General features: G+C 41.5%; 1 protein-coding gene across 3 annotated transcripts in view; it reads right to left on the bottom strand.

The window, feature by feature from the left end:
* Positions 1-12,102, bottom strand: part of Tnc (tenascin C) — an 89,170-nt gene that overhangs the window by 25,699 nt on the left and 51,369 nt on the right. The window contains exons 13-15 of one of the 3 annotated variants that reach the window (XM_029539888.1): positions 10,808-11,077; positions 8,274-8,546; positions 164-436 (exon numbers count right to left, since the gene is read on the bottom strand). The exons of the other annotated variants lie outside the window; for them this stretch is intronic. Coding sequence (XP_029395748.1) covers positions 164-436; positions 8,274-8,546; positions 10,808-11,077 — 816 coding nt within the window. The remainder of the gene's footprint in view (positions 1-163; positions 437-8,273; positions 8,547-10,807; positions 11,078-12,102) is intronic. 3 annotated transcript variants of the gene reach the window in all.

Consider the following 12,102-nt stretch of genomic DNA (forward strand, 5'->3'; position numbering starts at 1 on the left):
ATAGATTCTGAAAGAAGGGGACATGTGGAGAACATGAGAGAACAAGCGATGTCTGTGGATTAAGTGGAGAATACAGACAATGTTAAAATCACAGGGATCTGAAGACAGACTACACAGAAAGGGACCAGCAAGAGGAGCGGACGGCTCTCTTGAATTGAAATACCTGTAATGGTCTCAGCCCTCAAGGGCCTTGTTTGGTGCCCTTGGGTGAAGCCGGAGACCAGGACCTCATAGCCAATGCCAGTTATGAGGCCTCTAAGCTCCAGCTTCCTCTGGGTTCCTGAAAGTGTGAATTCCTGGGGGTCCAGCAGCTTCCCAGAATCCACCACCGTTACTAGAAAGCTGTCAAAGGCATTCTCTGATGCCGTCCAGGAAACTGTGAACCCGTAGGGATTAGTGTCGGAAATGGTTAAATTTTCCAGAAGGGGCAAGGCCTCTGAAAGAAGGGAGGGGTGAAAATGACGCAGGTTAGCAGCGCTGATTTGACTAAGGCGGCGTGCAGCCCCAAGAGCACAGATAGATTCCCAGTCAACCATCCCGTGAGTTCAATGCTCCCTCCCGACTCTGAGAACACCGATAGATTCCCAGTCAACCATCCCGTGAGTTCAATGCTCCCTCCCGACTCTGAGAACACCAATAGATTCCCTGTCAATCACCCCATGAGTTAAATGCTCACGACTCTAAGACCGCAGATAAATTCTCAATCACTCACCCTAGGAGTTAAATGCTCAAACGCCAAGAACACTGATAGATTCCCATGGGTTAAATGCTCAGAAAAGGAATATTTAGTAATAATGGCTTGGGCGCCTGATATTGTTATGTAGAGTAAATTTCTTAACAAGACTGTACAGTAACTATCATTCCCAATCATAGGTCAAAAGAAAAGTTTCTAAATGATTAACTGATTTGGCCCAAGGTATGATAGAGCAAGGCTTTCAGCTGAGCCTAAGTTGTATATCTCACTATACAAATAGGACACCTTGTATCACTTTGGAACCTTAATCTACTTCTTGCTGTTTCTTGTTTTGAAGCAAATCAGATTTTTAAAAAAATTGGTTGTTGCAAGCATACTTTTTTAGTATATTTCATATCTTAATCTGGTTCATATTTTGAATACAATCATTTGGGTCAACTATTGAATAATAGTTTCATAAACTGGGATAACAGGAGAAGTAAGGTTTGTTGTGTTGTTACTTATCCAAATTAAAGATTTATGTTCATAAACCAGGAAGGAATTCTAAAGTTTGGCAATTCTTATGTTGTTTTGGTTTTTCTGGGTTAAGTTAGAAAGCAAGAACATATTTTGTTATCTTGGTTTTATGGTTTGTCTATCTGTGTGCCAGACCCACTTATTCTCTAGTTGTGGAGGGGTCTTTTCACATACTTGAGCTTTCTAAAAAGTAACCTTATGGGAGCCAAATTTCTGAAAACAAGTCCCAGATGAGGAGGCTACAGATCGTTGATCCAGTCTAACACAACAATGCTGTGAGGTAGGTGTTGCTATCTGTCTGCTGGCCTCCAGGACATCAATGCGGAGGGAAAGTGTCTGGCTTTTCCAAGGCCTTCTTGTTCCAAGCTTAGTATTCTTTGCACATCCTAAGCCAATGATTAAATTAGTAAATGCTATTAAGTGCTCTGACACCAGTGGGGACACAGCTCTCATAAAAAAAAAAAAAATGAGAGAAGACCAGTGTATACTCATTCAGCACTTAGCGATGCTGAATGTATTTACTCTATATCAAAAGGGAGAAGGATAGAAATTCCATGCCCAAGTAGCATGTAATTTGGACCCTTTCTTCTCTTCCCTTTCCTTCTCTTCTCTTCTCTTCTCTTCTCTTCTCTTCTCTTCTCTTCTCTTCTCTTCTCTTCTCTTCTCTTCTCTTCTCTTCTCTTCTCTTCCCCTCCCCCCACACTTGCTCACTGGCTCATGTTGTTGCAGCTAACTGAGAAGTTTCAAAGTGATAAATGACCTTGCACTAATGCCTATGGTCAAATTTCCCTAGGATATAAAGACAATGTTTAAAAAGAAGTTCTTGGCACCTGAATGAATAAGTGAATGAATCCATAAGCAGAGACTTAAACTTTGCTGTGGCTTGGACTTCCTGTGCTGATTTTGTAACGGTTAATGTTTATTTTGAGAGTTTATTTTTCTCATAAGATTTCCCAAGAGCTGTAACTCTATCAAAGCAAATATGAAATTGTTTTTACCATGCAAACAGTCTTGATTTGTAAAACAAGGTTCTCAAATGTTGGTTTTGTTAAGAGAAGTGGTGCCCTTCTTTGATAACTGGCCTCTGTAACTCCATGCCATCAAAACAGTGAATTCCAGAGGAAACTGGTACTTTCAGGCTAATTAGTCAATCAAGGGCTTGTTTTTTCCTCCTACAGTCTTTCCTATTCATTTTCATTTCTTTTTTGGTATGCTTCTTTCAAAATGTAGAGTCTTTTCAAACTAGGGATTAGCAGAAACAATGCTGTAACTGGATCTCTGTTCCCCTCCTTAGGGCTGCTCTTTCAGCTTCCCTCACTTCTCTCTGTTCTGTGGGAGGTCCTTCAGAAGGTGACATGTGAGGGCCTGATGAGCTCTGGGAGCTGGGGGTAGAAAGTCCTCCTCTCACCCCATTCTTTCTGCTGTTCTTTTAAAAAAACAGCTTAAATTCACATTTGATAATTGAAAGAAAAAAAAAAAAACATTTAAAATCTTATGCTAAGAGTAAGTTGTGAGGCATCTTTCTACTGTTTTCCCCTGGGCTTGTGGATAGGGAGCAAATCTAAGGTCTTACTCATGCCGGACATGTGAATTTAACTTTGATCTACATCCCAATTTACTTTTAAGAAGTCCACTCTCCTCATACTGTTGGGAAGCAACAGGACGACATAACACTAGTAGAGGATCCAGTGGAGGCTAGGCAGTTACTTTTCACTGTGTCTGCTAGATTCCTAATGTAGATGGCCAACAGCACCAGTGGGCACCCTATTCCCTAACACAAGAACATCAGGGTCCAAACAAATTTGCCAGAGCTATGTGTAGGTAAGATGATGTGGGATAGGTTTAGAAATCAACCAGACTTGAGCTCAGCTACCACAACTAGCTGTACTTATTAACACAGCTCATTTATAGTAATCTAGACTCTGGGAGGGACTAGCTTAGTTTAAGGGTCACGACTATGTCTATCTCCTGAGAGTTAGTAGAAGAGAAATTCTAAGCATTTTTTTAGAGGTTTGTCTTGCTAGAGATTTACCATGTGCAGCCTTTACTATTGACTTAAGGTAAGATTAAGAGAGAAAATAGGCAACATCTCTTTATATCACAGTTCAAATTTAATAAGTGTACAGAGTTTAGCATTTATCTATCTTCCTAGGTTGAACGTGTCAGTTTCTGTGCTTGACTGTTTTAAGAGTAAGTTTTATGTTTTGTTTTGTTTTTGGCTTGGCTTTGGGTTGTTTTTTTCAATGGCAAATTATAGGATTTGGGGATCCTCTAGGACACTAGGTACTTTACATCTTACATACCACAATTTGTGGACATAATTCCTGTTCTAGATCATCGGTAATTTAAATTTCACCCTTTCTCCAGACTCTCTGCACCATGGATCAAGCATTCTATAAAATGGGCCAAAAGATCCCTAAAGCTCTAAGCAAGTGTGAAGAAAAGCTTCCAAGAGGAGCTGTAAGGGTCTTCCTCCTCTAAGGAGTGCCATTGCTTTTAGTAGTTAGAATTTTACATTTGGCGTTTCTGCTATTAGAAATAACATTGCTAAATAAAGAAAATAATAATAATAATAATAATAATAATAATAATAATAATAATAATAAAAAGAAATAACATTGCATAGCAATCCTTTTCCCTCATTGGCTACATTAGTAACAACATTTGGTAAGTACACGTAGGAGAATGCTATATAGCCATAAAAGAAGGGAATTCTATCATTCTTGATGCCACAGGTAAGCCTGGCTAACATTAAGTGAAATAAGCCAAGAATAGGAAGAGAAACCACTTCACAATCTCCCTTTTCTGGAGAATCTTGACGAATTGACCTGATAGGAGTAGAAAGGAGAATACTGGTCACCAAAGGTGGGCTTGGCCACTTGCCATTGGTCAAAAGGCACATAGTTCAAATGGCCAATAGAGAATAAGCTGCAGTGAGGTGCGGAATAAGCTAACTGAGGCACAGAATAGTTGCCTCAGTTAATAATAATAACTAATAATAGCCAATGTTCCAAATGGCTGAAAGATTAAATTTTAAATATTATCTCAAAAGGTAGATGACATGATTGATAAATTAATTTGATTTGACTTGGTGATTCTCCAATAAATACATATGTCAAAATATCACTTTGTACCATATGTATCCTAATGAATAAATATGGATATATGACTTGAATACATATACATTCATTTCCTGTAGGTTAAAAATAAAGGCCTTTACAATTGGAGTCAAGACTATGCTTGGGACTGGATTTTTCATTAGAGTGCCTATCTCCTTTTTTTAAGAATCCTAAACTGACAGAGAGAACCTTTGAATACCTGTAATGACAAAGGCAGTGAGGGGTCCTCTGGGGTCACCAGCCCAGGTGGTCCCTGTCACACTGACATCATAGGCAGTGTTCTCTACCAAGCCTGTGATGTGAGCTTGCTGTGCATCTCCCAGGACTGTGAGTTGTTGAGACTAGTGCAGTGCATGAGTATCGCTCATATTGACAACAATCTTTGCAAAAAGCCCAGCTTGTGTGGTCCATGACACATTGAAGCTGTCAGAAGTAATATTGCTAAAGATTAGCATGCCCAACTGTGGTTCTGGCTCTGAAGGGAAGGAACATGGGCAGAAACAGAGAGAGAGAGAGAGAGAGAGAGAGAGAGAGAGAGAGAGAGAGAGAGAGAGAGAGATGTTATTGGAGGAAGCAGTAGATTTTGTCAGATTTTTTCCATAGAATTTAAATGTCTGTATTTAACCAAATACTTGCAGAAAAAATTGAATGTCAGGCAGTATCTATGCCTACATTTATTATATGACTAAGAAGTTACTGATTTTTCTTCAGTTATTTATTTGTATTCTTTTAAAGTGTAAACACGTTTGGAGCCATTTGTAAAGGAAAGTTAGCCAGCCATCAGAAGTACAGATAGGACTAATAAAAGATATTATGGCTACATTTGCCAAAATTTCTGAAGTCAAGATGTCCCAGGGAAAGACAGCTTCATGTTAAAGCATCCATCATAAACAGCAACCATTTTCTTTTACCAGTAAGATTCACAGAGCACACATCCCTTCAAAGGCTTTGAAAAGCATGTTCTGTAAGTAAATCTATGCAGTTTTGTTCACCCCAGCATTGCTAGGCTATGGATCCCATATCTTAGGAGTGTCTTTAAGTGTCTCAGTAAGATGATATCCAATTGAGCAGTCTTTAGAAAGTGCTTCTTGAGGGTTTTCTTAGTGTTCATTTGACCTATATGGATGCACAAATTAAAGGCCAACATCTGCATCTATGTAGAATTTCTTCAAGGACATTGGAAACTTAGATGCATGCATAATAGGAAAATCCATACCTCACCCCAAAGGCTATACAAGTGAAGGTGGATTAGATTAAAAAACATCTAGTGGATACTTAAGATGTAGGAAAACTTGAAGTTAAACACCAAATTCCTTGATTAGGGGGTTTGCTTAATGGAGCCTTTGTAAAGAGAAAATTCTGTTGAGGTAAAAAAAATTTTTTTTTTGTTTCTTAAATAGTAATATGAGAAACTTAACATAATAGGCTTTCATAGCTAGGGTCAACTGAGATGTACGTGGGTCCAGACTCCTAGTCATTTAGTAAATAATACAAATGTGAAGTATGTCAAACCATGTTGATTCTAAAGAGAATCGGTAGCCCTAGAGGACTGAGCTATTGATAGGATTTAGGGTTGGAAAGAGGCAAACTACTTTTCCAACCTGGGGCTTGTTTTGTTTTAGATTCAATATTTAGAGATAAGAATAGACTCATTTGAGTAATATTTAACTACAAAACTCCATGTCATAGATGCTCTAAAGTCTCTAAGAATCCAACCAATCTGGCTCAGAAACAGCTTACAGTCATCGTGCTTGGCATGCCTTTTCCGTCCTGTCATTCTGAGGTGCCGATAAGGCTGTAGTTTTTGCTACCACTTTGGCAGTGTTTTTACAACCACACAAAGGATAAAGTCCTCCAGATGGAACTCAGCTCTTCACTGTCTTCTGCTGTAAAAGCCATCTCTTGAATTAAAGATATAGTCTATAATTCTTCTCACGCTACAGTAGGAAGTCTGGCAGTGCCAACACATTCATCATACAGATGGAGGGAGGGAGGCCTTGGTTCCTGAGATTAGCATTACCTTCAGTGAACTCTCAGAGGATGCAACGATGGTGAATTGTGAGATATAAGACAAGTTCCAGAAAGAGAATGCTAGTTAGGGTTTGGTCAGCGTTCCATGCAGGCAAGGGACATTTTTTCTCCCACCACTTCTCTTACGAACACTTCCCTGACATGCTGTCTGCTTCCAAGAAAGATAGACATGTTTAAAGATTTAATGCTCTGAGTATTCACCACATGCATCGCAATTCTGACAAGATGATGGATGGGAAGAAAGTTCTAGTGCTTTGGAACAGACAACAGTAGGCGACAGTGCATGCTCAACAGAGTAGATGTCAAAAGCGAGCAGTCTATCTGTCAGGAATCCAGAAAATGAAAATCTCAAGAACAAGGTGGGTACCACTGGGTCTTCTCATGAGACGTTTTGGTTGCAATTTTGGGGTCTTTCTTAGCATCCCAAGGGTAGCAATCAATATATAAAATCCAGGCAAATGGAAAGATACTCTAGATCATGTTTGACTTAAAACAGCATGCAGACATTCCTTTGAATGGGACACAGGCAAGCTTTGATTAGAAGGACCACAGACGCGTGAGAATGGTTGCTGTGAGGGAAGATTGTTAAAGAGAGGAGGACAAGATGGTTTAGGAATTCAAACAAAAGCAAGACATATTAACTCAACACAGAACAATTCCAGATTGAAAGGGGGTATATGGGAGCAACAGACTATGAAGGTCCTTTCTTTGGGATGGAGTGTACTTTAAAGCTTTAAAGCTTTGATTAGATGGCTACATCAAATTAAGAAGGACCTGGTAGAAGTAAGAGGATGAAAAATGGGCAGTAGCTGATTTTTAAACCGTTGCTCAAAGGGGGGCTCAGTGGAGACAGAAGAACCTCTAATGGGAAGTACTTGTGGCTGCATCGACCACCAGGATCTGAGCATGCTGTCTGCCTATCAGCCTGCGCAGCTAAGTGCTGTAATTAGAAGATGCTCCGTTTAAGGCTGGAGATGGCAGGGTTTCAGGATTACTGAGCCTGGAGAATACCACTGTTGTTTGGTGACAATCAAAACGAGTAACGTCTATAAGAAAGCTATTTAAGGCAAGCTCCCGAAGTCATATTTGAGGTAGAGATGTGGCTAAGAAGAGAGCTGTCTGTATCAGCAATAAGATTACATGTAAAAGTATATTCATCAAATTCACCATTAGAGGAAAAAGTTTAAAACACAGAAGACTAAGTCCATAAGGTTTTAGACTCTGCCTTTCAGGCAAGAGATTATTCTTTGTTGAAAACCAATTCAAACCAAGTACACATGGTCAACTCATTTTGTTCCCTCTGTGTTACTGTACTTTAACATGAATAGACTAGGAACCATGTATCCCTGGCTCCTTTTTTCCAAGACTACCCTGATAACAGTCTAAACAAGCATATAAATTGGGTCTCCATCAACCATTGGTGGTCTAAGCAGAGGGTAATTTTGACGCTATACCAATCCTTTTCTTGTGTTCCCTAGAACATGGGCCTTCTTTTGTTAAATATAAGGAAAACTGCATTCCTTACATTTTTTCCTAGTCTGGACTATGCTAATTTATCTGTCAAGTGAAGGTATTGTTCTAAGAATGTTGCCTGAGTGGGCAATAATGCTCTCCTCTATGGAGTCCTCCTCAAGGCACTAAAGAAATCATCTGGCACAGATCACACGCTGCAGGACCACATTTTCTGAGCAAGAACACCCTGCTTATGATAATCAGGGATATGGATTCATGAGAATGTACCATTTAGGTGGCTGTCAGAAGAAAAATTTTGTTAGACAATGACGCTTCCCAGCAACCTAGGAAAGTTGATATTCAATGGCTTATACCTCATTGGCCAACGAAATCAAGTGGCTTCATCCTGCTGAGAGAGACTGTGGAGAGAAAGTGTCAGAAACTAGAGATCGCTCATGTACCTGTGGTGGCTGTGGTACTGATGGTTTTGGTACGGATGCTGGGAGCAATTCCAGAGAGGTAGACAATGAAGTCAGTACTAGGTGGAAGCCCTGAGATGCGGGCAGTTCGCTCAGCACCAGATATATTATGTTCTGCTGTCTGCAGCAACCTATTAGAATCAATAATTTCAATGGTAAACATGTCGAAGATCCCGTCGGTCGCTGTCCAGGAGAGATTGAAGCCCTCAGGAGTTATATCAGAAACATTTAGGTTTCCAATTTCAGGTTCTTTGGCTGAAAGATGAGAGGGAAAGAGAGAGAGAGAGAGAAAAAAAAACAATCAAATGATTTAGTTATTTGGCTGTGTTTCAAGGTGGAGGTGGTTAATAGAACCATGCCCAGGGAACAAGATCTGATAATTCAGGGTTACAGCAAGAGAAAGTGATGCTGCCGCTACTAATCAGTGCCGAGGAAGGAGAAAATGGTATGGTTAAGAGGAAACTGAGGAAAGGAAGGTAGGGCTGTTAGACTTTTCTCCCCTGCATTTGCCACTGATGATCAGGCCTGACAAGAAACCTCAGCACAGAAGACGGACTGGCTCGTTTCAGTGGAATTGGCTGGATCTGTCTCCGAGAGCACTGCCTCAGGGCCATTGGCAATCAGTCAAAAGCTGACAGCTTTCAGGCTCTTGAGCTAAACTAGGGACCAAGATTATGTGGATTCCTGCATTAGCTTTGAGAGAATGCTTATCTATCTAAATGAGTGCTAAATAATGCTGACAGCATGGGCCTCCCTGTGTGGAACCTGGAGGCTTCTGATTTTGTCACTTGAAATGATCCTCCCATCTCACAGGGTAACTCCTGATTATTTTTTTTCCATACTTTAGATAAGGAAGAGCCAGCTGTTCTCATCATCTGTTAAAATAGCATGTTCTCTTTTACTTATGTCTGTGTAGGCCAAGAGGGCTAGTCCTGTATTGGCAGCCAAGACAGCTGAGCCAAACAGTTCAGACAACCCTTTTTAGCTAAGAAATAATATTTTTCTGGGGAGATGTCCTGCCAGTGCTTTTGCTTTTCTGAGAAGCAGTGGTATAGCATGCAGTGAGTGCACATGGGAGGCATTTGTGAAGCCAGTGCAATCTATGTAGTGAGGAGAAAGACCCCCTAATCCCAGATTCACAGATGAATTATAGCCCTTCCCCTTCATGGCCGGCTTGTCAGAGACAAGAATGTTGCTACCATAAAAAAAGAATACAGATGGCATCCAAACCACGAGATCTGCAGGAAAGATCAGAAGTGGTGTGTGATTGAGTGCTCTGCCTTCTGGGACAGAATAGTTTGTGGATGTCAGTCAAGAACCCTGAGGAAAATTTAGGAGATCCTTAACTGTAATCTCTGGGCAGCCTGTGGTCACTGTCCACACTGTGGTTGCTTATGTTTTAGGTGTGTATCACTGACAGTTCCTGTAACAAGTGAGGCAAAATCGCAAAGTTATCCTTTTGAATCAACAACGATGTAATGGTTTGCTGTGAGAGTTTAGACACAGTGACTGTATAAAAAATGGAGGCAGTCTCATGAGAAGCAACTCATCAGGGCACACCATAAAGATGAGCCACGCTGTTCACTTGGGCAGACTCCCATTGAAAGCTTTATAACTGTGACAATGTAAGGAGTAAACCAGAACGAATCCCTGGTGTCGGGATTGGGAGCTTGCTTCGGGGAATACCTCTTGATTCACAGAGCAAAGAGGGGGTATCGACTCTGTTCTGTTTATAGCCTGAGATATTTCTTGCTCTGAGAGCTACTGAGTGTCCTGCTACAGAACGACAGTATCTTTGGTATATTATCCAGTCAGAATTGTATGATATTTCCTCTCTTTGACAGATAATTTGATAGTTTGATGTTCTAGCAATGACTGCATCTGAGAGAATCGCCCACTGGAGGGTAATTCAGTTCTCCTGTTGAGCTCACTTCATTTCAAAGAATCACTGTGTCAGTGTAAGCACTGTAGGACACATCTCCACGAGAAATTTTGAAATAACGTTCAAACAGCAAAAGAATCTCTAAAATAGATGGTCTGTGCTCCACCAAAACTCACACGAGGGGAGGATGGGCTTTTGATTCTCTGCCAGGATTACAGATGGAAGTTAAAACCAACAGGCTGGTTCTCTAAACAGAGGCCACCGTGAAAAGATGTCATTGTGGGACTGACTAGGTGAGTCAACAAAGTGGCCGTTGGAGGCCAGAAGTGTCAGTGTCTTGCATGACTCATCACTGCTGTGGCGAAGGCATTGGAATGATGGAACAGCTCACAGAGAGGGCTCTGAGCATGCGTCATGCATAGAAAGGAATGAGCCAGGAAGAAAAGCTAATTCCCTTGCCATCTCAGAGAGAGAGAGAGGAGTGGAGAGAGAAGGGGGAGTGGGGAGAGAGAGAGAGAGAGAGAGAGAGAGAGAGAGAGAGAGAGAGAGAGAGAGAGAGAGAGAGAGAGAGACATAGCGAGCGAGCGAGCGAGAGAGAACCATGAGGACTAAGCATGGGCAGTGGAGATGATACCTGTGGAGACATCAGTAGAGAGCATCGGTGTTCTATAGCCCTGGATGACCCCATAGATGGAGACTCTATAAGGGGTGTCGGCCTTGAGGCCTGGGATGTCCACAGCTCTGAGGCTGCCGGGTACCGTGAGGTTCTGAGCAGCCTCCACATTGTTGGCCTCCTGCACCTGAATGACAAAGTGCTTATAGGCGTCATCTGTGGTCCAGTTGAGTGTGAGGCTGTCCCAGGTGACCTCAGTCACAGACAAGCCTCCCAGCTGAGGGAAATCCTCTGAAGAAGGCAAAGAATTTGCTGTTAGTGCTGCAAACCAAGCAAGACAGCTGAATGCCCCACAACCCTGCTCCAGAAAAGCAAAAGGGGATAAAAAAGAGTGTTTTGTTCGGTAGCTCCTGATCTCTGGGTATTTTTGTATTCAGATTTTTGCTACTCTGGACATGGGTTTGGAGAAGAGTTGAAACAGTCAGAAAAGGAAACTTTGCATCATTCCTCCTTGAAAGGCAGAAGCATGGAAATCTCTGGGAATGCACAGCCAGTGGCTAAAGGCAACCAGGACGGTAAACAGGTAAGGAAGTGTGAGTAGTCAAAGCATAGGATTGGGAGGTCCACAGACCTGGGTTAGAATTCTGCCACAGATATTGGCAAGCTGTATCATCTTGGACGTCTTGCTTTCTCTCTGAGCCTCAGTTTTAAGTAGAAGTGACAGTGCCATCTCATTAGTTTCTGTGATTACTTAATATTTACTAACATCTTCATCTCACACACAAGGCACAGAAACTGTCTGATAAATGGCAACGTAAAACATAGAGCCTGTTGATATGTTTTGGAATATCTTAGTCATGTGCGAAGCCATGCCTCATTTTATTACTTGAGGTGAAGGGTCATCTGCGGCTGGCTACCTGCTCTGTATTTGGGCTTCTGAAGAACTTGTGTTCCCAAGTTCTGACAGGTGATCTGGTTTATCTCTGGGCTTTTCTCAACTTTCAAGGACATGATGTTACACAATAGATTCCTGGCTGGGCTTGCACTCTCCCACTGTCTTAACCCTTAGCATGAAGCATGGCTGCATCACAAAGCAAGGCTGTGTGAAATCAGCTTTCTTACGGTTAATTAAGAGTGATTCTGTGTTGCTTAGTACATGTGTAAAGCAGGTCCCACTGTGAGTTGTTCTTTCTAACTGCGTAAGAAGGATCTTCAGTTATTGCTGATTAAGAAAGTCTGAATTTGGGGATTCAGTACAGTCTCAGCTCTAATTTGTGTGTGTAGTGTGTGTGTGTGTGTGTGTGTGTGTGTGTGTG

The sequence above is a fragment of the Mus pahari genome, chromosome 6 (genome assembly GCF_900095145.1).
Source record: "Mus pahari chromosome 6, PAHARI_EIJ_v1.1, whole genome shotgun sequence".
In the NCBI taxonomy this organism is placed as follows: Eukaryota; Metazoa; Chordata; class Mammalia; order Rodentia; family Muridae; genus Mus; species Mus pahari.